Source organism: Scyliorhinus torazame, chromosome 7, assembly GCF_047496885.1.
Source record: "Scyliorhinus torazame isolate Kashiwa2021f chromosome 7, sScyTor2.1, whole genome shotgun sequence".
NCBI classification, from domain to species: Eukaryota; Metazoa; Chordata; class Chondrichthyes; order Carcharhiniformes; family Scyliorhinidae; genus Scyliorhinus; species Scyliorhinus torazame.
Genome location: NC_092713.1, coordinates 26,535,157 through 26,561,636, shown reverse-complemented (window position 1 = coordinate 26,561,636; position 26,480 = coordinate 26,535,157). Strand labels below are relative to the sequence as shown.

Sequence of the window (26,480 nt, the reverse complement as noted above, 5' to 3'; positions counted from 1 at the left end):
AAACTGGATGGCTTTGCGGAACACCGCCACTCATTTCGCAAGCATAATCCTGGCCTTCCAGTCACTTGTCATTTCAATTCACAATCTCGTTCTCATGCTCACATTTCTGTCCTCAACCTGCTACAACTTCCGATTAGGCACTTTACAGCCTTCCAGACTCAATATCGAGTTCAACAACTCCATGAACTCTGTCCTCCATTTTGAATTCCACTTTTTCACCCCCCCCCCCCCCTCCCCGCTCCCCTCCCCCCCCCCCCCCCCTCAACCACCTTGGAAAAGTACAATGGCTGCTCGAAGTAGTGGGCGAGATAATGGGGGTTGCAGCTCAAGGGGAACCAATGACTCCAGAACACAGGCAAAAGTGGGTTTGTGGACTCAAGCCTGCTCAGTGGCAGGAGGAAAGGTAGTGTCAAGAAGGAAGACATGATTTTGGAGAAGTGAAATGGGGGCACAGAAGGATGAGAAGTAGGCTTTTTTTTTTTTTTAAAGTCAGTACCTTTAATCATCTGCAGCAGTGATGAATGAAAATTGGGATGAATGCCAACTGCTGGGCAATTATGGAGCCCCTCACTCAGCCTATGATAGTCATAAATCTTTCCCTTCTGCATTCCTCCAACCCCTTATGCCTCCCGAACTCTAGGGGGAGGATTGAGGGTTGACTTGAAAGAGATCTTGATTATGAAAGGGTTAAACAGGGCAGACACCGGAATGATACTTACATTTGTAAATTTTAAAACTAGAGGACATACCAAAAATAGTCACTAATAAATCTAACAATGAATTCAGGAAAAACATATTTGTATCCAAAGAGTGGTTAGAACATGGAATATGGAGTATGGAATATGGAGTATTGAGACAAATACCATAGATACACTAAAGAGGAAGCAAATCACACGAGGAAGGAGTGAATAGAATATGCAGGTTGAGTTAGTAGGTTGGGAATTGGTTTGTTTGCAACATAAATACTGGCATCAACCAGTTGGGCCAAATGGCCAGTTTTGGTGTTGCAAGTCAATGTGAAATCCCTTCAGCAGGATCAGTGAAAGCTGTGCCTTCAACCATAGACCTAAAAAGCTCTGGAATTCCGTCTCCAAAACATCCCCCTAACTTAAGAACCTTCTTTGAACCCATAGCTTTAACAAAGTCTTTAGTCACCATTGACTCAGAAGCAGAACCTGACAAAATTAGCTATAATTGCAAAGGGACAATATCCCGGCTAAAAGGTGCATTACAAATGCAAGTTGCTGCAGATTCTAGGAAGAGTCCTATCGTAGGGTGGACACTATCGATAGAAAGCAACAAGAGTACTGCTGCCCACCATTTGTACATTTTAAAAGATTTCAAACAGTAGAAATTAAGGAAATGCTTGCCTTCGGGCAAAACATAAGAATGCAAGAAATTATTTTTCAAATGCCGATGCACATGTGTTGCGCAACAATGTTTCTGAGCTCTTCTGAAGGTTGATGGGTAAAGCCCAGAGTGCAGTGCGATACCCTCCAAACCAGAAGCAGGGTTGAACAGAGTTAAGAAGAGAAGAAATAGGAGCAGAAGTGGACATGATTGAATTTCTAGATCAACTCATCTTTCCTATGCTATGCCACAAACATTTAATTCTCTTAGTGCCAAAACATCTACAGACCTTGGTGCGCTGAGAAAGAGGGAGGGAAGGAGCAGACAGGAGCTCCAGCTGGACGTGACCATGAGTAAATGTTGAGAAGAGTACATGATTGGAGACCAACAAGGAGGAGTAATAAAAAAAAATCTTTAAAAAGGAATTGTATTGCAGGTACACATAAAGAGAACAATAGAACAAACATACCCTACTTAAAATGTTTTAATTTTGTGCATTTAAATGTAATGACTGCAAAACCCTTTCAGTGTTTCTCAACCATAGATTCTGCCGGGCACATGTAAAGGTTAAAGTATAGTAGTGTACCATTCCAAAAAACTGTCTTATTTTCTTACAAAGTGCTTAAGCAGCCACTTTATAATGAATATACCATGTATAATGTAAAATATTCTCAATAATTTGAACTCTGACTAAAACATTTGTTTAAAAAAATGTCAGAGATAAAATTAGTGCTTTTGAGCTCATCCTTGTGTTTCTACCCTGCCCCCCTAAAACATTAGTGATTTAATTTTCTCTTTTAAAAAAATGTTTCTCTTCTCTCGATACACTTTGGAAAGAGACCTTCTCTAAGTTTACTTTCTATAAAAAAAAACTATTTAAAACTTTCATTAATTAACCCTGCTTATTTACATGTACTGTTTCTTTATTAAAATGTACATTTGCTGCTTCAAATATTGTGGTATTTATTGCTATTGCCACCTTCTTGTGACAAGGATAGAATGAACAATGAAGAATGGGAAACAGTAGCTTATGTTTAAATTGTGTGGTTGTTATTTGTGCAGTTTTTGACATGGAACCTGCTGTGGTTAGCAAAAAAGGGGTTTCTTTAAACTTAAAATATACAAACCATTATCAACAGTACATAGTGTGTTGCTGAGTCACAGCATGATCTATGCATTCCGATGGCCCAACAGTGAGAACCCATACTGACCAGCTACATTTTTAAAAACACATTTCCACATGGCCACTGTGTATCAAATATGAACACTATAAATTCTGTGTGTGAATGTAAACTAAAATACTATATCAAACTTGCATCAACAGCATGTATACATTTCCATAAGAACCTTGAAGCCAAGAGCACTGTTGTCATGTACAGCAGATAGGAGGAAATGATCCACTGACTAAATGATATATAAACTATTAAAAATCTTTTTTGTGTTCTTTGATCATGGTACATCATAAGTAATAATTTGGGTTATGGAAATTTCAGAAGTGTGAGAGAAACAGGAGGATCTCACTCATGGCTAGTTCTTCACACTTAAGACTTAAAACTTACAGACAAAACACTTAAAAAAATACACAGGCTTTCTTCTCTTCATGAAACGAATAGGCCAGTGCCCACCATTTTACACACAGTTCCAGGAGCGTGGAGGTGACATTGCTGTTTGGCAAGTGGCTTTGGTAGGCTTTCAGTACCTGCAAAGAAATCTGTCTGGAAGCACTTAGTGCTATCTCACAATGTTAAGGCATATTGCAAATCTACATAATAAATACAATTAAAATTTACAACATTAAGGTAAGGCATCAAACTAGCTTTTAAAATCATTATCTGGGACCAAGTAATGCGCAGGGTGATCAGTTTGTTTAAAATGCACATTGTTTGGCCGCACACAGTAATTATTTTATATCAGCAGTCAAGACAGTAGCTGCCTTATGCCAGGTGAGGCCATACTGTAGTGTCATCAGCTGATAGCACCTCAAACTGAAGTGGTAATGTGGCAGAGAGAACGTAGTTCTCAATTCAGTCCAAGGAATGATTCTTACAATGCCCTCTCCTAATTAAGGCAACAATTACCATTTATAAAGTGAACAGACCATAGTAAGAGGAGTTTCTTTAGTACAGCTACAAGAAAGAACAGTGCAAGTCTACACTGGGACTCCCCGACATCAGCCAGATTGAGCATTGCAGAGGAAATCGATGAGATAAGAGCACAAAACAAAGCGCTTTCCCAATGGTCCGAGAGGTTAAGGATTCAAAGTTGCCACTTCTCGCTGTATTGTTGTTGTTCTTTCAGGGAGCTTCAGTTGCATGAATTTGGAGGACTACAGATGGCACAGACTGCAGTAAAAGGCTGGAAGTATCCATTATTTGCCACAAAGAGGGCATTTCTGTGAGCTACAGTCAGCTATGAATTCACAGTTTCTACTCCATAAAAATGTACTTGTTGCATTTAACACCAATCTGCTATGTAATCAAACTCCTTGAACATTCCCTGTTCCTCCTCAACCAGAACCCTTGGTTCTCGTGGCGGTGTAAGAATCGGTGCCTCTGAGGTAAATTCTTCGTCAAAGTTACTGACATCTTCTCGATCTTGAATTATGGGCTGGAATGGGGGCTTTACCTTCTTTGCTAACAAAGCAATCCAATCAATAACCTGTTAAAAGGAGATTAAAAAGTGGTCAGCAATACTTAAGAGCTAATAAGCACTTCAACTCATCAACTGCAGTACAATTGAAATGGGTCACGAGAACACAGTGAGAAAAGGTCACAGTCCATCCCAGCTATCTGCAAATCAATTATGGAACTGGTACAATTCTTGACTGCTTCACCTGAAGCAGCATCCAGAGCTTTACAAGAGCTTACAATCAGTTTATAAGTCATGCCCTATAATTCAGGACAAATACAAGTCGTATTATTACTTTAAATGTATAGATCATGCTCCTTCCTATTTTTGTATATAATGAAGGCATGTTGGTGCATTATAACTTATTTACACGATAACTTATTTAAACTTCCGGTCCACAATAGCTACTCTCCTCAAGGGAGGACACTGTGCAAGTATTTACACATACACACTCAGCTCCCTTCAAGGCCATTAAAGTGTCAATGCTTAGCAAGCACAGATGGAGCAGCCGCACACAGATGCTTCAAGTTCCTTCCAAAGAGATTCCCTGAGCATTCCATAAAAGCAATACTGCCATTATACTGCACAAAATGTCGAACCCAAATGATGGGAGACCATCTTACTCGGTACTCATGGGAGGTAGGCAGGCACCTAACCAGAGTTATACTGCAACTTCAGCATCGCTTCAACTTGCAGCATTATCACCTTTTACATATTGCTGAAAAGAGAAGAGTGTTGCCGCAGCTTTTTGTTTTGCATTTACCAGGGCAAACATAAGAATGCCAAATTTCAATTCATCGTCATGCGTGCTGCAGGAAGAAAGAGTATCGATTGGTTGGCAAGTTCACTAATTCGTTGAGGTGTACATAGAATCCCTACAGTGTAGAAGGAGGCCATTCGGCCCATCGGGTCGGCACCGGCCCTCTGAAAGAATGCCCAAACTCACTCCCCCACCTTATCCCATTGACCCCATAATTTAACCTACACAGCTTTTTGGACATTAAGGGGCAATTTCGTATAGCCAATCCACCTAACCTGCACATCTTTAGACGGTGGGAGGAAACCCATGCAGACACGGGAGAAAATGCAAACTCGACACAGACAGTGACCACAGGCCGGAATTGATTCCAGGTCCATGGCACTGAGGCAACAGTGCTAACCACTGTGTCACCATGTTGCCATGGAGAAAGCAACGGGGACGCACAGGCTTCCCAATATAACATGAAATTCAAAAAACATGCAAGGCTTGAACATATTCCTTTTGTTTGCAATGAACGGGTCCTTGTATATGAAGATATGGCACTTCTAGCAAGCTTGAGGAGCAGATTGTTCTGGGTTGCTTTCTCCATGGTAAAAACTGTGGCCAATCAGGGTGGTCTTGCTAACCAATGAACACTCGTCTTCTGTATTTTAAATTGTGGTGATCATTTGAAATTTGATATTCTTTCATTTATCCTGACGAGGGCATGATTAAATGCTTCGGCAACCCCCAGTCTTTTCTCACCTTTTTCATAGCCGACGTAAAGCGGAAATAGTCACCTCGGGAATGTTTCCCATATTTGCACTCTGAAGTCACTGACATTTTATGGTTAACCAGGGTGACTTGGCATCACTTAAGTTGTCATATATTCTTAATATGTTTGTCTCGCAACCGCTGCCTTCTATTTTAACAGTATTTGGTCAGATATATTCTCTTACAGATCTTTTTCCTCGCAGCACATTAAGCAATCACATTTTTTGATACTTTTCGAACCCATTCATAAATGTTACACAGAACTCATTCACGCAATCATTCACCCTCACTCACATTCCCCATAAAAATTATAGAATTGAAAAATAATCAGAATATAAACACTTACTCTAAAGAATGCTTGTTTCTTTACATCTTCTGCATCCCTTTCACTTGCACCCAAGCGCCGTTCTGGGTTCCTCCTCAGGAGCTAATGACAACAGTAATGTGAATTAGTGTTCACGCGAACTCTTTTCAGAAAAAAATCTACAATAGTAGATGTGCAGAAATAATAAGTTTAAACACACAAATTACAACCAATTGGGATTCAACACAGGCCCTTATTCCACATGGGTAGATTTAGATTTCATATAATTCTGATGTTAGCACCTTTCAGCTTCTTAATTGCTATTATACAGCATCTTTGCTGCTCGATATCATTAACAGAACAGGGTACAACATGCTTATGCACATGGAAAAGTTTTCAGCAACAATTCATGTCAAGAAAAGCGTACACATTTCAACAGATATTTCATGGATTCTGCCACACACCTTTGAAGTTCTATTTGAGGATTGTTAATATTTAAACCTGTTGAGCCTATGTTTGAATACGTACATCAAGCCGCATTAACTAGATATTAAAGTTGCTATCATGTTATCTTTCAACTGGGTGACTTTAATCTGCATATAGATTGGGTGAGTCAAATTAGTCAGAGTACAACAGAGGAGGATTTTCTGGACTGTATACGGGATGGTTTTCTGGACCAATACTTTGAGGAACCGACAACGGAACTGGTAAAAGGGAAGTGGATAGCACAGTTGCTTCACAGCTCCAGGGTCCCAGGTTCGATTCCCAGCTTGGGTCACTGTCTGTGCGGAGCCTCCACGTTCTCCCTGTATATGCGTGGGTTTCCTCCGGGTGCTCCGGTTTTTCTCCCGCAAGTCCTGAAAGACGTGCTGTTAGGTAATTTGGACATTCTGAATTCTCCCTCCGTGTACCGGAAAAGGGGCCGGAATGTGGCGACTAGGGGCTTTTCACAGTAACTTCATTGCAGATTTAATGTAAGCTTACTTGTGACAATAAAGATTATGCAATGAGAAAGAATTAGCTGGTGGACAGCATGGTGGCGCAGTGGTTAGCACTGCTGCCTCAGTGTCGGGGACCTGAATAGTGAAGGGAGTTGATTCTGAGACCAGGGTCCTGAATCTCAGTAAAAGGTAAATATGATGCCATGAGGCATGAGTTGGTTACGATGGACTGGGAAACATTACTGAAAGGAAGGAAAGCAAAGGCAGGCATTCAAGGAATAAATAGGTGAACTCCAAACGTTGTTTATTCCTATATGGCGCATGAGTAGAAAGGGAACCATGGCTTAAAAGGGAAATTAAAGATAGTATTAGATTTAAAGATGAAGCATACAAATTGCAAGAAAAAGCATAGACCCGAGGATTGGCAGCAGTTTAACATTCAGCAAGGGCAGACCCCAAAAACAGAAAATACAATTTGAAAGTAAGCTAGCGGAGAACATAAAAATTGACTGTAAATGTTTCTATAATGTGGAGATGCCGGCGTTGGACTGGGGTGAGCACAGTACGAAGTTTTACAACACCAGGTTAAAGTCCAACAGGTTTGTTTCGATGTCACTAGCTTTCGGAGCGCTGCTCCTTCCTCAGGTGAATGAAGAGGTATGTTCCAGAAACACATATATAGCCAGATTCAAAGATGCCAAACAATGCTTGGAATGCGAGCATTAGCAGGTGATTAAATCTTTACAGATCCAGAGATGGGGTAACCCCAGGTTAAAGAGGTGTGAATTGTGTCAAGCCAGGACAGTTGGTAGGATTTCGCAGGCCAGATGGTGGGGGATGAATGTAATGCGACATGAATCCCAGGTCCCGGTTGAGGCCGCACTCATGTGTGCGGAACTTGGCTATAAGTTTCTGCTCGGCGATTCTGCGTTGTCGCGCGTCCTGAAGGCCGCCTTGGAGAACGCTTACCCGGAGATCAGAGGCTGAATGCCCTTGACTGCTGAAATGTTCCCCGACTGGAAGGGAACATTCCTGCCTGGTGATTGTTGCGCGATGTCCGTTCATTCGTTGTCGCAGCGTCTGCATGGTCTCGCCAATGTACCACGCTTCGGGACATCCTTTCCTGCAGCGTATGAGGTAGACAACGTTGGCCAAGTCGCACGAGTATGTACCGCGTACCTGGTGGGTGGTGTTCTCACGTGTAATAGTGGTATCCATGTCGATGATCTGGCACGTCTTGCAGAGATTGCCATGGCAGGGTTGTGTGGTATCGTGGTCACTGTTCTGAAGACTGGGTAGTTTGCTGCAAACAATGGTTTGTTTGAGGCTGCGCGGTTGTTTGAAGGCAAGTGGGGGGGTGGGGATGACCTTGGCAAGATGTTCATCGTCATCAATGACATGTTGAAGGCTGTGAAGAAGATGACATAGTTTCTCCGCTCCGGGGAAGTACTGGACGACGAAGGGTATTCTGTCGGTTGTGTCCCATGTTTGTCTTCTGAGGAGGTTGGTGCGGTTTTTCGCTGTGGCGCGTTGGAACTGTCGATCGATGAGTCGAGTGTTATATCCCGTTCGTACGAGGGCATCTTTCAACGTCTGTAGATGTCTGTTACGCTCCTCCTCGTCTGAGCAAATCCTGTGTATACGGAGCGCTTGTCCATAGGGGATGGCTTCTTTAATGTGTTTAGGGTGGAAGCTGGAGAAGTGGAGCATCGTGAGGTTATCCGTGGGTTTGCGGTAAAGCGAAGTGCTGAGGTGACCGTCCTTGATGGGGACGAGTGTGTCCAAGAATGCTACTGAATTTGGAGAGTAGTCAATGGTGAGTCTGATGGTTGGATGGAACTTTTTGTCATCGTGTAGTCGTTTCAGTGATTCTTCGCCGTGGGTCCAAAGGAAAAAAATGTAATCGATGTATCTGGTGTATAACGTCAGTTGAAGGTCCTGTGCGGTGAGTAGGTCCTGTTCAAACTTGTGCATGAAGATGTTGCCGTTTTGGGGTGCGAATTTGGTCCCCATGGCTGTTCCGTGCGTCTGGATGAAGAACTTGTTGTCGAAGGTGAAGACATTGTGATCCAGAATGAAGCGGATGAGTTGCAGAATTGCGCCTGGAGATTGGCAGTTGTCGGTGTTGAGTACTGAGACTATTGCAGCAATGCCGTTGTCATGGGGGATGCTGGTGTAGAGTGCCGAGACGTCCATTGTGACGAGGAATGTTCCTGGTTCAACTGGTCCATGGGTGCGGAGTTTCTGCAGGAAGTCCGTAGTGTCGCGACAGAAGCTGGGCGTACCTTGTACGATGGGTTTCAGGATGCCCTCGATGTAGCCAGAGAGGTTCTCACACAAGGTCCCATTGCCTGAAATGATAGGGCGGCCTGGTGTGTTGGCCTTATGTATTTTCGGGAGGCAGTAGAGATCTCCGATGCGGGGAGTGCGTGGGATGAGAGCACGTAGGGTGCTCTGAAGATCTGGATCCAAGGTCTTGATCAGTCTGTTAAGTTGGCGGATGTGTTCCTTGGTCGGATCTGCGGGTAACTGTCTGTAGTGTTCTTGGTTGTTCAGTTGTCGGTATACTTCTTTGCAGTAGTCCGTTCTGTTCAGTACGACAGTGGCCCCTCCTTTGTCTGCTGGTTTGATGACGATGCTGCAGTTGGTCTTGAGAGCGCGGATGGCATTGCGTTGTGCTTGGGTGACGTTCGGGGCTGTCTCGTGAATGCGACTGATGAATCTGGCATTGACGCGACTCCTGACAGCTTGAGCATACATGTCGAGTCTAAGGCAGCGGCCTTCCGGAGGGGTCCAATTCGACTCTTTCGAACATACCTCTTCATTCACCTGAGGAAGGAGCAGCGCTCCGAAAGCTAGTGACATCGAAACAAACCTGTTGGACTTTAACCTGGTGTTGTAAGACTTCGTAATGTTTCTATAGGTATGCAAGGCAAGGTAAAGTCGGCACAGCCCCAGATGACCATAGGGTGCTTTCCCCTTTGAGGGAGAGATATGACAGGTGATAACTTAACCAGTACTCAAAGAACAAAGAAAAGTACAGCACAGGAACAGGCCCTTCGGCCCTACAAGCCTGCGACGACCATGCTGCCTGTCTAAACTACAATCTTCTACACTTTCGGGGTCCGTATCCCTCTATTCCCATCCTATTCATGTATTTGTCAAGATGCCCCTTAACCGTCGCTGTCGTCCCTGCTTCCACCACCTCCTCCGGCAGCGAGTTCCAGGCACCAACTACCCTCTGTGGAAAAAACTTGCCTCGTACATCTCCTCTAAACCTTGCCCCTCGCACCTCAAACCTATGCCCCCTAGTAATTGACGCCTCTACCCTGGGAAAAAGTCTGCCTATCCATCCTGTCTAAGCCCCTCATAATTTTGTTTACAGGGTCAAGGTTGAGAAAGCGGGCCTCAATGAATAACTTCAGTACAGGAATTGAACCCGCGCTACTGACCTCGCTCTGCATCATCAATCAGCCATCTAGCCAACTGAGCTAAATCTGCTCATAAGTATGTAAAGAGAAAAAGATTGACAAAGACGAATATAGGCCCCTTACAGTCAGAAACCGGTACCGGGGGGGGTGGGGGAAGAGAATTCATAAAGGGGAACAAATAAATGGTTGAGGAACTAAATTTGTACTTCACAAAGGACGACATGGGTAATGTACTGGAAGTTCTGAGAAACAAATGTTTTATTAATGAGCTGAAGGAAATCAGCATTGGTGGAGAAATGGTTTGGGGAGACTGATGGGATTAGAGGCTGATAAATCTCCAGGGCCTGATAATCTTCATCCAAGAGTAATTACGGAAGTGGCCCTAGAAATAGTAGGTCCATTGGTGGTCATTTTTCAAAACATTTGGAATCTGGAATGGTTCCTTCAGATTGGAGGGTAGCTAATGTATGCCTGCTATTCAAAAAGGGAAGTAGAGGGAAAACAGGAAACCATCGACCACTGAGCTTAACGTCGATAGTGGGGAAGTTGCTACATCCATTATCAAGGATTCCATAGCACAGCATTTGGAAAGTAGCAGTATAAGACAACAAATTTGGCATGGATTTACAAAAGGGAAATCATGCTAGACAAATCTACTGGAATTCTTTGAAGGCATAAATAGTAGAGTTGACCAGGGAGAACCAGTAGATGTGGTTTATTTAGACTTTCAGAAGGCCTTCGACAAGGTCTCACATGGCAGATTACTATGTAAAGTTAAAGCACATGGGACTGCGACAAATGGAATTTTAGCATTTATTGCAAAAGGACTGGAGTATAAAAGTGGAGACGTGCTGTTGCAATTGTATAGGGTGTTGGTGAGACCACATCTAGAGTTGTGTGTCCGGTTTTTTGGTGGCATTGGAGGCAGTTCAGAGGAGGTTCACCAGTTTGATTCCAGGGATGAAGAGTTGGCATTCGAGGAGAGATTGAACAGTTTGGGCTTATACTCGCTGGGAGTTTAGAAGAATGGGAGAGGATCTGATCGAGGTATATAAAATACCAAGAGGGATTGAAAAAGTAAACGGACACAAGATGTTCACCCTTGTGGGGCAATCTAGAACAAGAGGTCACAGAAAGACGTTGCAAGGCAATAGATTTAAAACTGAGATGAGGAGGAACTACTTCTCGCAGAAAGTGGTGAATTTGTGGAACTCACTGCTCCATAATGCGGTGGAGCCTGAATCATTAAATGGTTACAAGAACGAGATAGATATATTTCGGATTTTAAAAACGGGGGTTAGAGGGATAAAGGGAAAAGGCAGGGAGATGGATTTGAGACAAGGAAGAGATCAGCCATGATCTGATTGAATGGCGGAGCAGACTCGAAGGGCTGAATTGCCGACTTCTGCTCCTAATACCCATGTATGGATAAAAATCTGGTTAGCAGACAGGAAGCAAAGAGTTAAAATAAATGAGTCTTTTTCCAAATAGCAGGCAGTGACTAATGCGATACCACAGGGATCGGTGCTAGAACCTCAGCTGTTCACACTATAGATTAATGATTTGGACGAGGGAACCAAATATATTAGCTCCAAATTTGGAGATGATACAAAGCTGGGTGAGAGGGTGAGCTGTGAGGAGGATGCAGGGATGCTTCATCAGGATTTGGACAGGCTGAGTGAGTGGGCACATGCATGGCAGATGCAGTATAAAGTGGATAAATGTTGGGTTATCTACTTCGGTAGCAAAAATAGGAAGGCAGATTATTACTTGAATGTGTAAATTGAAAGAGGTGGATACTCAGCGATATCTTGGTGTCCTCGTGCATCAGTCGCTGAAAGTAAGTGTGCAGATAGAGCAGGCAGTACAGAAGGCAAATGGTATGTTGGCCTTCATAGCGATAGGGTTTGAGTATAGGAATAGGGATGTTTTACTGCAATTGTACAGGGTGTTGGTGGGGCCACACCTGGGATATTGTGTGCAATTCTGCTGTTTTTAATCTGAGGAAGGATGTTCTTGCTATGGAGGGAGTGCAGTGAAGGTTGATTCCTGGGATGGGAGGGCTGTCATATGAGGAGAGATTAAGTTGGTTAGGTTTATATTCATTGGCGTTTAGAAGAGTGAGAGGGGATCTCATTGAAACTTATAAAATTTTTACAGGATTAGACAGGGCATTGAATTTGATGATCAGCTATGAAATAACAAATGGCGGAACAGGCTTGAAGGGCCGAATGATCTACTCCTGCTTCTATTTTCTAGGAATGTTTCCCCACTGCTGTTATGATCCCAGCTGATGTGACTACTGGCTAGACAGACCCCAGAGCGGAACCCTGACTCGATAGATCGTAACATTTCAATTTTTTTGTTTAGAGATGTGGACGAACAGAGTCACAGGACTGTTGATTAACTTTTAAGAAAAAAATAAGACATTAACTATAATACTCTTCACCCCACAGATTTTTAAGGATAGCACAAGTTACAAAATATATCTTATGTTGTAACCATCTCAGCAAGTACACAGTCCATGTAAACCAACAGGCCAACTGTGGTCAGACTCTGAAATCAAGTGGCAGATGCAATCCAATATAACTTCTATAGATTTACAGCCTTGCCAACAGAGCTCCACGGCGCACAGGCTAAATTAAGGTGTCTCAAACTTTAGGATTACTTCAAATGTCTGGCTCCTCGCTAGCCGTTCACCAGATCTGCACCTTTCAACTCTGTTTTTAACTGGGAACATCTCTCTGCCCCTTTAACTTCAGTGAACTGTACCTTCTTCACATTCCAGTTCTTTGTCCCTTTGACATTAGTCTGCCTGGGACTCCTCTTTTCATCCCCTGGTTCAAGATCTATATGTTCTTTCGCTTCTGGAGCTTGCTTTCTGCCCCTTAACTCTGTTGCTCTGCCTGTGCTGCAGTTTGTGTGAGAGCTGCTTTCTTCTCAAAGGTCCCTAGTTCCAACTGAACTACAAATGTTTGTGCTTTTCTGTGTGGGCCCCCAATTGGTAAGCAACAGCTTCGTTTTTTTTAACCTCGATAATTGTTTTTACGTTTTAAACTTTTAATTACAATGCAGGTGATTTAAAAATGAGGTCAAAACCCACAGACATGCAGGCATCTTTGTTTAACATGAAGCTAGCTAAAATTTCAGCTCTTTTTTTTTTACACACAGAAACACAAAATTAAACTTAATTAAAGCTATACCTCATTTTTAATATCCACAAATTCAAACATAGATTAATGAAAACTACCTCTGTTTCCTGACACTGTCCTACAGTGAAGGAAGACTTTTTCTGAATCCATTCCTCCGCCATTTGATAAGACCATAGCTGATTTAATTGTGGTCCCAACTCTACTTCCCTGCGACTTCCGGTTGCGGCCATGGAGTGAAAGGTCGCACATTTGGCAGCTCCGGTTCTTGGTGGTATTTCTGTGGCTTTTAAGCTGGATTTCCACAGGAATTTTTCAAAATAAAGGTGTAAAAGCGAGAGGAGAAGGAGGTGACCCCTAGTTTATGGAGCTGTGCCCGAGGAAAAATCAGAAAAGGAGAAATCAAAAGTTGGCTGGAAGCAAGGACCAGAGTTTGAAGGAGCCAATGGCGGGGAAGCAGGGTTTGGCCTCACCAGCTCAATGGTCAACGGACCAGTTGGTGGACTTCTTGACCGAGAAGTTCACTCAACATCGCAAGGAATGTGCGGAGGACCAGGCCCAGGCAATGGACTCAATCAGGGCGGTGGTCGACCGTGTGGAGGAGAGATTGACGACCCAGGGACAGGCGATCCAGAAGTTGGAGGAGCTGGCGGTGGAACGAGAAGAGCAGTCCACTGCGATGGGAATGGAGATCGGGGTGCTACAGGACCAACAGAAACGGCTGCTGGAGAAGGAGGAGGACTTGGAGAACCGTTCTCGGAGTCAGAATATCCGGATCGTCGGTCTGCCAGAGGGGAAGGAAGGATCGGATGCCGGTGAGTATGTGGGGAAGATGCTAAAGAAGCTGACAGGGGAAGGTTCGTTCCCCAAGTCGTTGGAGGTGGACCGAGCCGATAGGGCATTTATGCCTATGCCCCAGGGGAGTGTGCCCCCGAGGGCAATGGTGGTACGGCTGCATCGGTTCCTAGATAAGGAACGCATCATGAGGTGGGCCAGGCAGACGAAACGGTGCATGTGGGAAGATTCTGAGATCTGGGTGTACCAGGACTTGAGAGCAGAACTCGCAAAGAGGAGGACGAGTTTTAATAAAGTCAAGGCGGCCCTGTACGAGAAGGAAATAAAGTTTGGTCTGCTTTACCCGGCCCGTCTTTGGGTGACATGAGGGTCGGGAGCTGTACTTTGGCTCACCGGAGGACGTGGAGGACTTCATGAAGGACAATAACCTGGTAGACAAAAAAGGATCTTAAACCTAGATTGTGGAGAACCGAGTTAGAAGTTATGTGTTGCCCTTTTAAAAACCTTAGTCCTTTAATTCTGTAATTTAAGTTTGACTGAGTTTTTACATGTATAATTCCTTTTTCTTTGTCCAGTCTTTTCTATTTGGTCCTGCTTGAAGGTGTTAGAATAGATAAGATTTTGTTAAGGGAGGAGGGGTGGGCCTCTGTGCTTGGACCTTGGGAGGGATTGCTTGTCTGTTTTTTGTGCTATTGTTTTGGGAACTTATACTAAGAGTGAGGAGGGGGGGAGAGAGAACCAGCAGATGGTAGGATGCTAGGCGCCGGGAGCTGCCAGGCTAGCTGCGAGAGCTAGTTCACAGTTCACGGAAGCAAAGTGGGGGTTGAGCTGAAGATTAACGTACACTGCTGACAAAGAGGAGACTTTTAGGAGGCTGGAGGGGGAGAGTAGGTGATGGTTGCTGCCGAGGGCCGGGCCAGGTGAGGTGCGGGGCATGAGCCAAGGGCTGGCCTAGGAAAGGTCATGGCCGATCGACAAGAGAGGGGGGTACTGTCCTCCCCGACCAGGCTGGTTACGTGGAATGTTCGTGGACTGAATGGGCCGGTCAAAAAAACCCGTGTGTTCGCACACTTGAGACAGCTGAAGGCGGACGTGGCCATGTTGCCAGAGATGCACTTGAAGTTGGGAGACTAAGTTAGACTGAAGAAGGGATGGGTCGGACAGGTGTTCCATTCGGGATTGGACATTAAAACAAGGGGGGTGGCAATCCTGGTTAATAAAAAGGTGGCATTCGAGGTGGGGAAGATAGAGGCAGACCCGGGGGGTAGATTTATTATGGTTAGCGGGAAAATGGAAGGAATGGCAGTGGTGTTGGTCAATATATACGCCCCAAACTGGGATGATGTCACGTTTGTCTACTCCCATGTGCATAAGGTTTATTCCATGATAGACTTTTTCGTACATTACAAAACGCTGTTAGCGGGGGTGGAGGACACGGAGTATTCAGCAATCGTGGTGTCGGACCACGCTCCACACTGGATAGACCTACGGGTAAGCACAGGAAAGACCCAGCGTCCACAGTGGAGATTAGATGTAGGGCTGTTAGCGGAGGATGATATTTGTCAGCGGGTGAGGGAGACCATTCGGGGGTACATAAAGAGCAATGCCACGGGAGAGACCGCGCGCGGCAGGGATGATTCGGGGGAGGTGAAACCTTATAAGTGGACAGGAGATATGCGGAGTCTCCGGATGAGGAGCTCCTGAAGGAGCGTCGGAGACTCCAAATGGAATTTGGGCTCCTGTCCACAGGTAAGGCAGAAGGGCAGATGAGGAGGGTGAAAGGGGCAATATCCGAGTATGGGGAGAAAGCCAGTAGGATGTTAGCACATCAACTGAGGAAGCAGGAGGCACGAGATAAATTGGGAAAGGAAAGGATATGAGGGGGAAGGTAGTGGTGGATCCGGGGGCGATAAATGATATGTTTCGCAAATTCTATAGTCGACTTTATGAATCGGAACCCCCCCCAGCCGAGGAGAAGGGTATGAAGCAATTTTTGGAGAGGCTAGAGTTCCCGAAGGTAGATGAGGAGCTGGTGGAATGCCTGGTGGGCCCAATTGGGCTCTGGGAGGTGATGATGGGTTGGGGGCGATGCAATCGGGTAAGGCCCCAGGACCTGATGGATACCCAGTGGAATTTTATAAAAGGTTTTCTGAGTTACTGAGGCCGCTCCTGGTTAAGGCCTTTAACGAGTCGAAGGAGATGGGAGTGCTCCCCCCAACGCTATCACAGGCATCGATCTCTCTCTCATCTTGAAGCGGGGCAAAGACCCGGAGAGCTGTGGATCGTACAGGCCGATTTCCTTTTAGAACGTAGATGTTAAATTGCTGGCAAAGATCTTGGCCATACGTTTGGAGGATTGTGTCCCGGAGGTAATTGGGGAGGACCAGACGGGATTTGTGAAGGGCAGGCACCTGATGTCCAACGTTAGACGGCTCCTGAATGTTATAATGATGCCAGCGGAGGGGCGCGAGGTTGAGGTGGTAGTAGCTATGGATGCAGAAAAGGCCTTTGACCGGGTGGAGTGGAAGTACCTATGGGATATTTTAGGCAGGTTCGAGTTTGGGCAGAGATTTGTGGTTTGGGTCCGGTTGCTATACCAGGCTCCGGTGGCGAATGTAAGAACCAACCGGGTTCAGTCAGAATATTTTAGTCTCTGTAGGGGGACAAGACAGGGGTTCCCGCTCTCCCAACTATGTTTGCCCTGGCCATAGAGCCCTTGGCAATGGCCCTTATGCCATTGATTGTTTGGCAGGGGATTTTGGGGGGGGGGGGGGGGGATGTGGAGCACAGGGTCTCGCTCTACGCGGGCGATTTACTGCTTTATATCACAGACCCTTTGGGGGGGATGGCTGGAATTATGGTGACACTGGAAGAATTTGGGTAGTTCTCAGGCTACAAGTTAAACATGGGAACGAGTGGGGGCAGGAAAGGAGACTGAGGGAGTTACCTTTTAAGGTGGTGGGGAGGAGCTTTAGGTATCTAGCGATACAGGTGGCTAAGGATTGGGGACAGCTCCACAAGTTAGATCTGGGTAAAGCGGTCGATCAGATGAAAACGGATTTCCGCAGGTGGGACATGCTCCCGCTGACACTGAACAAAGAACAAAGAAACGTACAGCACAGGAACAGGCCCTCCGGCCCTCCAAGCCCGTGCCGACCATGCTGCCCGACTAAACTACAATCGTCTACACTTCCTGGGTCCGTATCCCTCTATTCCCATCATATTCATGTATTTGTCAAGATGCCCCTTAAATGTCACTATCGCCCCTGCTTCCACCACCTCCTCCGGTAGCGAGTTCCAGGCACCCACTACCCTCTGTGTAAAAAAAGAGGTGGGAAGCGTGCAGACGGTGAAGGTGACAGTCCTCCAGAGACTGCTGTTTCTTTTCCAATGTCTCCCGATTTTTGTCCCTTTTTTAGGAAACTGAAGGTGGCGATCTCAGGTTGTGTGTGGGCTGGTAAAACCCCGAGGATGAAGAAGGCACTTCTGGAGGGGGGCTTGCCCCTCCCGAGTTTTATTAATTATTATTGGGTGGCCAACATTTTGATGGTCAGGAAGTGGGGGAGGGGTCAGTTTGGGAGCGAGGAGTAGAGGCAGCATCCTGTCAGGGTATGAGTTTGGAGGCTTTATTGACGGCGGCCGTGCCATTCGCGCAGGCTCGGTACTCCACAAGCCCAGTGGTAGTGGCAGCCCCGAGGTTGTGGGGACAATGGAGACAGCACATGAGATTGGAGGGGTCAGTGTGGTCACCGATCTGTGACAATCACCGTTTTATTCCGGGGGAGGCTGGAAGGGGGCTTTAGGAGGTGGTAGCGGGCAGAGATTGAGATATTTGGGGATCTCTTCATTCAGGAGAGTTTCCCGAGCCTGGATGCATTAGAGGAGAAGTTCAAGTTGCCGGGTGGGAATGGGTTTCGGTACCTACAGGTACGGGACTTTGTCCGGAGGCAGGTTCCAAGCTTTCCTCGCCTCCACCTGAGGGGACTACAGGATAAGGTAATGTCAAAAACGGGGTTGGGTGGGGAGGGTCTCGGAGATATACAAGGTGTTGATGGGAGTGGGAAAAAAATCCCTATCGGGGAGGTGATGAGGAAGCGGGAAGAGGAGCTGGGAGGAGAGTTGGAAATCGAATTATGGGAAAAGACTTCGAAGAGAGTTAATTCATCTTCGTCTTTAGCCTGATCCAGTTCAAGGTGGTTAATAGGGCCTACATGACGATAGCCCGGATGAGCAGATTTTTTGAGGAAGTTGAGGATAGGTGAAGACGCTGTGGGGGAAGCCCGGCGAATCATGTACATGTGTTTTGGGTGCGTCCGAAGTTGAGGGGATTCTGGCAGGGGGATTTGCGACTGTTATGCCAGAGGTGCTGGAAGAGAGGGTGACTCCGAATCCAGGATTGGCAATATTTGGAGTAGTTATAACTGCACTTTTGAATCCTATTTCCTTATTTTGTAATGAGCTCATTTACATAATGCTTATTTCTATTTCCCATCATTCAGTTTAATAGGGGGCACGGTAGCACAGTGGTTGGCACTGTTGCTTCACAGCTCCAGGGTCCCAGGTTTGATTCCCGGCTTGGGTCACTGTCTGTGTGGAGTCTGCATGTTCTCCCCATGTCTGCGTGGGTTTCCTCCCACAGTCCAAAAGATGTGCAGGTTAGGTGGATTGGCCATGCTAATGGGATAGGGTGGAGGTGTGGGCTTAGGTAAGGTGCTCTTTCCAAGCGCCGGTGCAGACTCACCTCTGCACTGTAAATTCTACGTTTCTAAGTACCAATTCAAAGAATGTTTAAAAATCAAGGAAGCAGGAGATGAAGTAATGTAAGCATACAGCTTTTACAATCTACCAAAAAGAAGTGGAACTAAGATAACTGACTACACTTCACTGAGTTTCAAAGCAGGGAAATTTGTAACAAAAAATTATTAATCTTTGCTCTAAAATTAAATCAATTATGGTACTGCACTGCGGCTAGCACTGCTGCCTCATGGCGCCAAGGACCCAGGTTCAATCCTGGCCCCGGATCCTTGTGCGTGTGGAGTTTACACATTCTCCCCGTGTCTGCGTGGGCCTTGTGTCTGCGTGTGCCTCACCCCCATGACCCAAAGATGTACAGGGTAGGTGGATTGGCCATGCTTAATTGGCCCTTAATTGGAAAAATTTTAAATAAATGTCATCGATTATTGAAACATACCCTTCGCATGATGGAGATGGAATCTGTAGATAAGAATCTTGGATAGCGCACTTCATCATTTACAATACTATCAAAAACTTCTTCTTCGTCATCCCCAGGAAATGGTGACTGACAAGAGACAAGAAAAAAATAATGTTATAATGTTTGAATCCAGTGCACAGAATAAAATAGTGACGCCAACCATTTGTGCTCACCTCACCAACCAACATCTCATAGATAAGAACACCAAGTCCCCACCAGTCCACAGCCCTCGTGTATGAAGTTTCCGTCAGTACTTCAGGAGCAAGAAACTCAGGGGTGCCGCAAAATGTACTTGTTCGATCTCCAAAACCCATACCTGAAATAAATGGTGGAAAATGAGCCAATTCCTCATCTGTGTGTACAAGCAAACAAAATCTGAAATAGCATAACCTTTAGCATGCAGTTATGTCATTTGAATGATCTCAAGCAATAATATGACAAGTTGAGTGATGTGGGAAGTGTACTCAAATTCACAGCTCTCAAAGCTCTGAATGGCATTTAGTACGTGTCAAATCAAAATGGAAACTAATGTGGCAGGCCACATGGGAACATTCTAGGCACAAAATCTGTCATAACAGTCATGCAATGATTCAAAGCCTGTTCTCCTGGTTATGCCATGTACCATTATTATGGGGTACAATAACAAGTCATCTGCTTGGATCATGGTTCTTATTATTGCGTACAATTGCTGTCTAAGTAGCTGTGGATTCCCACAACACTGCAGCCATGTGCCTGGGCCAAATCCTGATTGAATAACATTGCATCCTTAGTAACTATTGCTTTCACCACATGATCAGGTACTGACTGCTGCTGACATGGCCTATGCTGTATTGCATTTAGATTACTCAGCATTGATAGCATATAATCAATTTAAAATGCATATTGGAAAAGTTATTCCTTCGCAGCAGTAGTCAGGCTGCTCGTAAGTAGCAATTGATGGGGAACCTGCAGACCTCCACTACTTACTAATCTTCATCATCAATACCAAGGCTCCGAACATAGCAAGCAGCTTACAAAGTGATTTACATTACAGATTTCAATTCTAAAAATATTTTGGCATGCATTTTAATTTGAGATAGTGTACACCTAAATATTTTGTTGTTATAATGAAGACAGGGCAAATGAAGGAACTAATCACCAATACAAGGCATCCTGCTATAGACCAAAATAGCAAGTGATGGAAGACAGAAACATAGGGGGGACGGAAGCCATGGGGTACAGGTCTCTGGCACAGAGTCTGTCCCTGGTGCTCAGAAGGGAAGGGGGGAGAGGAGTAGAGCATTACTCATTGGAGATTCCATAGTTAGGGGGATAGATAGGAGATTCTGTGGGAATGAGAGAGACTCGCGGTTAGTGTGTTGCCTCCCAGGTGCCAGGGTGCGTGATGTCTCGGATCGTGTTTTTGGGATCCTTAAGGGGAGGTGGAGCAGCCCCAAGTCGTGGTCCACATAGGGATCAACGACATAGGTAGGAAAAGGGATAGGGATATAAGGCAGGAATTCAGGGAGCTAGGGTGGAAACTTAGATCTAGGACAGAGTTATTACCTCTGGGTTGTTACCCATGCCACGTGCTAGTGAGACAAGGAATAGGGAGAGAGAGGAGTTCAACACATGGCTACGAGGATGGTGCAGGAGGGAGGGTTTCAGATTTCTGGATAATTGGGGCTCATTCTGGGGTGGGTGGGACTTCTACAAACGGGATGGTCTACACCTGGACCAGAGGGGTACCAATATCCTGGGGGGGAAATTTGTTAATGCTCTTCGGGAGGGTTTAAATTAGCTCAGCAGGGGCTTGGGAACCTGAATTGTCGCTCCAGTATACAGGAGGTTGAGAGTAGTGAGGTCATGAGTAAGGTTCAAAGTTGCAGGAGTGTACCGGCAGGCAGGAAAGTGGTTTAAAGTGTGTCTTCTTCAATGCCAGGAGCATCCGGAATAAGGTGGGTGAACTTGCGGCATGGGTTGGTACCTGGGACTTCGATGTTGTGGCCATTTCGGAGACATGGATAGATCAGGGACAGGAATGGTTGTTGCAGGTGCCGGGGTTTGGATATTTCAGTAAGCTCAGGGAAGGTGGTAAAAGGGGAGGGGTGGCATTGTTAGTCAAGGACAGTATTACGGTGGCAGAAAGGACGTTTGATGAGGACTTGTCTACTGAGGTAGTATGGGCTGAGGTTAGAAACAGGAAAGGAGAGGTCACCCTGTTAGGGGTTTTCTATAGGCCTCCGAAAAGTTCCAGAGATGTAGAGGAAAGGATTGCAAAGATGATTCTGGATAGGAGCGAAAGCATAAGGGTAGTTGTTATGGGGGACTTTAACTTTCCAAATATTGACTGGAAACGCTATAGTTAGAGTACTTTAGATGGGTCCGTTTTTGTCCAGTGTGTGCAGGAGGGTTTCCTGACAGTATGTAGATAGGCCAACGAGAGGCGAGGCCATATTGGATTTGGCACTGGGTAATGAACCAGGACAGGTGTTAGATTTGGAGGTAGGTGAGCACTTTGGTGATAGTGACCACAATTCGATTACGTTTACTTTAGTGATGGAAAGGGATAGGTATATACCGCAGGGCAAGAGTTATATCTGGGGGAAAGGCAATTATGATGCAATGAGGCAAGACTTAAGATGCATCGGATGGAAAGGAAAACTGCAGGGGATGGGCACAATGGAAATGTGGAGCTTGTTCAAGGAACAGCTACTGCGTGTCCTTGATAAGTATTTACCTGTCAGGCAGGGAGGAAGTGGTCGAGCAAGGGAACCGTGGTTTACTAAAGCAATCGAAACACTTGTCAAGAGGAAGAAGGAGGCTTATGTAAAGATGAGACATGAAGGTTTAGTTAGGGCGCTCGAGAGTTACAAGTTAGCTAGGAAGGACATAAAGAGAGAGCTAAGAGGAGCCAGGAGGGGACATGAGAAGTCTTTGGCAGATACGATCAAGTTTAACCCTAAAGCTTTCTATAGATATGTCAGGAATAAAAGAATGACTCGGGTAAGAGTAGGGCCAGTCAAGGACAGTAGTGGGAAGTTGAGCATGAAGTCCGAGGAGATAGGAGAGGTGCTAAATGAATATTTTCCGTCAGTATTCACACAGGAAAAAGACAATGTTGTCGAGGAGAATACTGAGATTCAGGCTACTAGACTAGAAGGGCTTGAGGTTCATAATGAGGAGGTGTTAGCAATTCTGGAAAGTGTGGAAATAGATAAGTCCCCTGGGCCGGATGGGATTTATCCTAGGATTCTCTGGGAAGCTAGGGAGGAGATTGCTGAGCCTTTGACTTTGATCGTTAAAGTCATCTTTGTCAACAGGAATAGTGCCAGAAGACTGGAGGATAGCAAATGCTGTCCCCTTGTTCAAGAAGGGGAGTCGAGACAACCCCGGTAACTATAGACCAGTGTGCCTTACTTCTGTTGTAGGCAAAATCTTGGAAAGGTTTATAAGAGATAGGATGTATAATCATCTGGAAAGGAATAATTTGATTAGAGATAGTCAACACGGTTTTGTGAAGGATAGGTCGTGCCTCACAAACCTTATTGAGTTCTTTGATAAGGTGACCAAACAGGTGGAAAGGATAAAGCAGTTGGTGGTGTATATGGATTTCAGTAAAGTGTTTGATAAAGTTCCCCACGGTAGGCTACTGCAGAAAATACGGAGGCATGGGATTCAGGGTGATTTAGCAGTTTGGATCAGAAATTGGCTAGCTGGAAGAAGACTAAGGGTGGTGGTTGATGGGAAATGTACAGACTGGAGTCCAGTTACTAGTGGTGTACCACAAGGATCTGTTTTGGGGTCACTGCTGTTTGTCATTTTTATAAATGACATGGAGGAGGGCGTAGAATGATGGGTGAGTAAATTTGTAGATGACACTAAAGTCGGTGGAGTTGTGGACAGTGCAGAAGTATGTTACAAGTTACAGAGGAAGATAGATAAGCTGCAGCGCTGGGCTGAGAGGTGGCAAATGGAGTTTAATGCAGAAAAGTGTGAGGTGATTCATGTCGGAAGGAATAACAGGAAGACAGAGTACTGGGCTAATGGTAAGATTCTTGGCAGTGTGGATGAGCAGAGAGATCTCGGTGTCCATGTACATAGATCCCTGAAAGTTGCCACCCAGGTTGAGAGGGTTGTTAAGAAGGCGTACGGTGTGTTAGTTTTTATTGGTCAAGGGATTGAGTTTCGGAGCCATGAGGTCATGTTGCAGCTGTACAACACTCTGGTGTGGCCGCATTTGGAGTATTGCATGCAATTCTGGTCGCCGCATTATAGAAAGGATGTGGAAGCATTGGAAAGGGTGCAGAGGAGATTTACCAGAATGTTGCCTGGTATGGAGGGAAGATCTTATGAGGAAAGGCTGAGGGACTTGAGGCTGTTTTCGTTAGAGAGAATAAGGTTAAGACGTGACTTAATTGAGGCATACATGATCAGAGGATTGGATAAGGTGGACAGTGAGAGCCTTTTTCCTCGGATGGTGATGTCTAGCACGAGGGGACATAGCTTTAAATTGAGGGGAGATAGATATAGGACAGATGTCAGAGGTAGGTTCTTTACTCAGAGTAGTAAGGGTGTGGAATGCCCTACCCTGCAACAGTAGTGGACTCGCCAACACTAAGGGCATTCAAATGGTCATTGGATAGACATATGGACGATAAGGGAATAGTGTAGATGGGCTTTAGAGTGGTTTCACAGGTCGGCGCAACATCGAGGGCCGAAGGGCCTGTTCTGCGCTGTAATGTTCTATGTTCTATGTATTGTGGGACAATATATACATTCAAATAAACTGGATATTTCCAGCGAATAGCAAGAATTATAACACCTACCCTCCTTACAAAGACCAAAGTCAGCAATCTTCACATAGCCGTCATTATCCAGCAATAGGTTATCTAGCTTTAAATCTCTGGAAGAGGACAAAATTTTATCAACTCGTTACACATTTGTTAAACAAGTAAAAAAATTGCTCCAAACCATTGCTACTCAACACGAAGGTTACAAAGGCAAAGTTGTAATTTTCTCAGCTTATACTCCAAGCATAAATCCTTGTCAGTAGAAAGTGGATATTATTGTAACTCCACCTTTGAGCCACGAGCAGAGCCCTGAAAGATTACATCTAGGATTAAATAAATCAAATAGTCGATAGTAGATTTTATAGAATCATAGAAAGATACAGAACAGAAGGCAGCCATTCAGCCCATTGTCAGCTCCTTGAGATAGTTGTTCAATTAGCCCCACACTCCTGCCCTTTTCCCACAGCCGTGTATTTTTTTTCTCCATCAAGCAGTTACCCCATTTTCTTTTGAATCCTACTGAATATGCTTCCACCACCCTTTCATAAAAGATATTTTGACTGATGCGTTGTAAGGAATGGATATGCTAACGAGTGATGTAGATGATGTATCACTGGCAGTCAGCAATGTGCTTGAGGTTGGAACACAGTGTTCAGGAGCAACCACTCTGTAACCTGTTTAAATGTAGTGTCAATGAACCAGCTTTAATTAAGTACCAGAGTATGACTACAGCTTAAGGGAAGACGATAGGTGACACATACCAGCAACCAAGAACCATGCAAGAGTGCACAGATCAGAGGGACAGTCAAAAAAATGTTAAAATGTTTCTTCTCGTTGCCTCTGGTTCTTTTACCAATAATGCAAAACCTGTACCCTCTGGTTACTGGCCTGTCACTGGAAAGGGTTTCTCTTCTGTCACGAATGAAGGACAACTGTTTAAAGGTATATTTTGCCTTTCAAACCTTATGGGTTTTCATCTGTCCAAGCATAAAAGATATGTGGTAATTGCGAATTAACATGTGGTAATTTTGCTAACCTTGCGTACTTCCAAGCAGACTGTTTATTTCCCAGACATGCTGGGCCCTCTGTTTAATCTCACACAATTCTTTTGACTTTTGGAAGTTTGCCTCGTTGCTCAAATTATTTGCAGAGCCTCATCCAGGAAATGAGGTTTTTAAGTATTTCCTTGTTCACTCTATGACCAGCAATATTTGCATATTCCACAGCTGGCCAATCAGAGTGTGCCTTTTGGATGCCTAGTAGGTGATTCAACAACCATTATTGCAGTTGTGCAGTATATTTTTGCTCAATTCTAAGCAGAACTCTAAGAATATATTCAGTGTAAATGTAAGCATTCCTGGAAAGAGAAAAATAAACCCCTGAAACACAAAGGACAAATTAAACACTTTGATGAACACAGAACATAGTGCAGAAGGAGGCCATTCGGCCCATCAAGTCTGAACCGACCCACTTAAGCCCTCACTTCCACCCTATCCCCGTAACCCAATAACCCCTCCTAACCTTTTTGGACACCAAGGGCAATTTAGCATGTCCAATCCACCTAGCCTGCACGTCTTTGGACTGTGGGATACAGGTTTGATTGCCCGCAGATACGGGGAGAATGTGCAAACTCCGCACAGACAGTGACCCAGCGGGGAATCGAACCTGGGACCCTGGCACGGTGAAGCCACTGTGCTGCCACGCTCCCCTAATAGAGAATTGATAGAGAAGCTATGTTTGTAACAGTTCTGGAATAATGTTCAACACACCAGAATTAGTATTAATAAATGGTGCCACCGATCTTCGAGCGAAAATGGATTCCAAAAGCTGACCATTAGCAAAAAAATGATCTTTCTCCTACTCACCTATAAACTATCTTGTGTTCGTGCAAATACTGCAAACCAAGAACCACACAAGCAGCATAAAACCTATTGCAGGGAAAGTCAAGTTAATGGTTAATATAAATAAAGCAACAATCCCTTAATTACAATTGTACTTTCCTCAGGCAATATGCAAAATTTTAAAAAGCGATAAATCCACAACTTTAAAAATAAAAGAAAGTGATTTTCTCTCGCCTCCCACAAGCTCTCCCAATAATGGGGCCAATCCTCCCCAACCATATGTCTGCTGAGGTTACCATGGCCAGACCTGAGCCAGCATGGAAATTGCAACATACCAGCAGGAGTCTATTTACATAGGAACTGTAGGTCACTTAACCTTTCGAGCCTGTTTCAGCTTACAATGAGATCAAGCAGATCTGCAACCTCACTTCATATACTTGCTTTTGCCTCATATCTTAAAAGATAATACGTTTTGTTAACAAAATCGATGAACCTCACATTTAAAATTAACTTACCTAGTACCAATTATCGTTTATGAGAGTTC

At 44.8% G+C, this 26,480-nt stretch overlaps 1 protein-coding gene across 2 annotated transcripts in view; it reads right to left on the bottom strand.

The window, feature by feature from the left end:
* Window positions 1–1,748: 1,748 nt before the first annotated feature.
* Window positions 1,749–26,480, bottom strand: part of LOC140426098 (serine/threonine-protein kinase N2-like) — a 158,454-nt gene continuing 133,722 nt past the window's right edge. For both annotated transcript variants that reach the window (XM_072510448.1, XM_072510449.1), the window contains exons 17-22: window positions 25,961–26,023; window positions 24,132–24,208; window positions 19,497–19,639; window positions 19,303–19,410; window positions 5,838–5,918; window positions 1,749–4,008 (exon numbers count right to left, since the gene is read on the bottom strand). In XM_072510448.1, coding sequence (XP_072366549.1) covers window positions 3,805–4,008; window positions 5,838–5,918; window positions 19,303–19,410; window positions 19,497–19,639; window positions 24,132–24,208; window positions 25,961–26,023 — 676 coding nt within the window. In that variant the 3' untranslated portion in view covers window positions 1,749–3,804. The remainder of the gene's footprint in view (window positions 4,009–5,837; window positions 5,919–19,302; window positions 19,411–19,496; window positions 19,640–24,131; window positions 24,209–25,960; window positions 26,024–26,480) is intronic.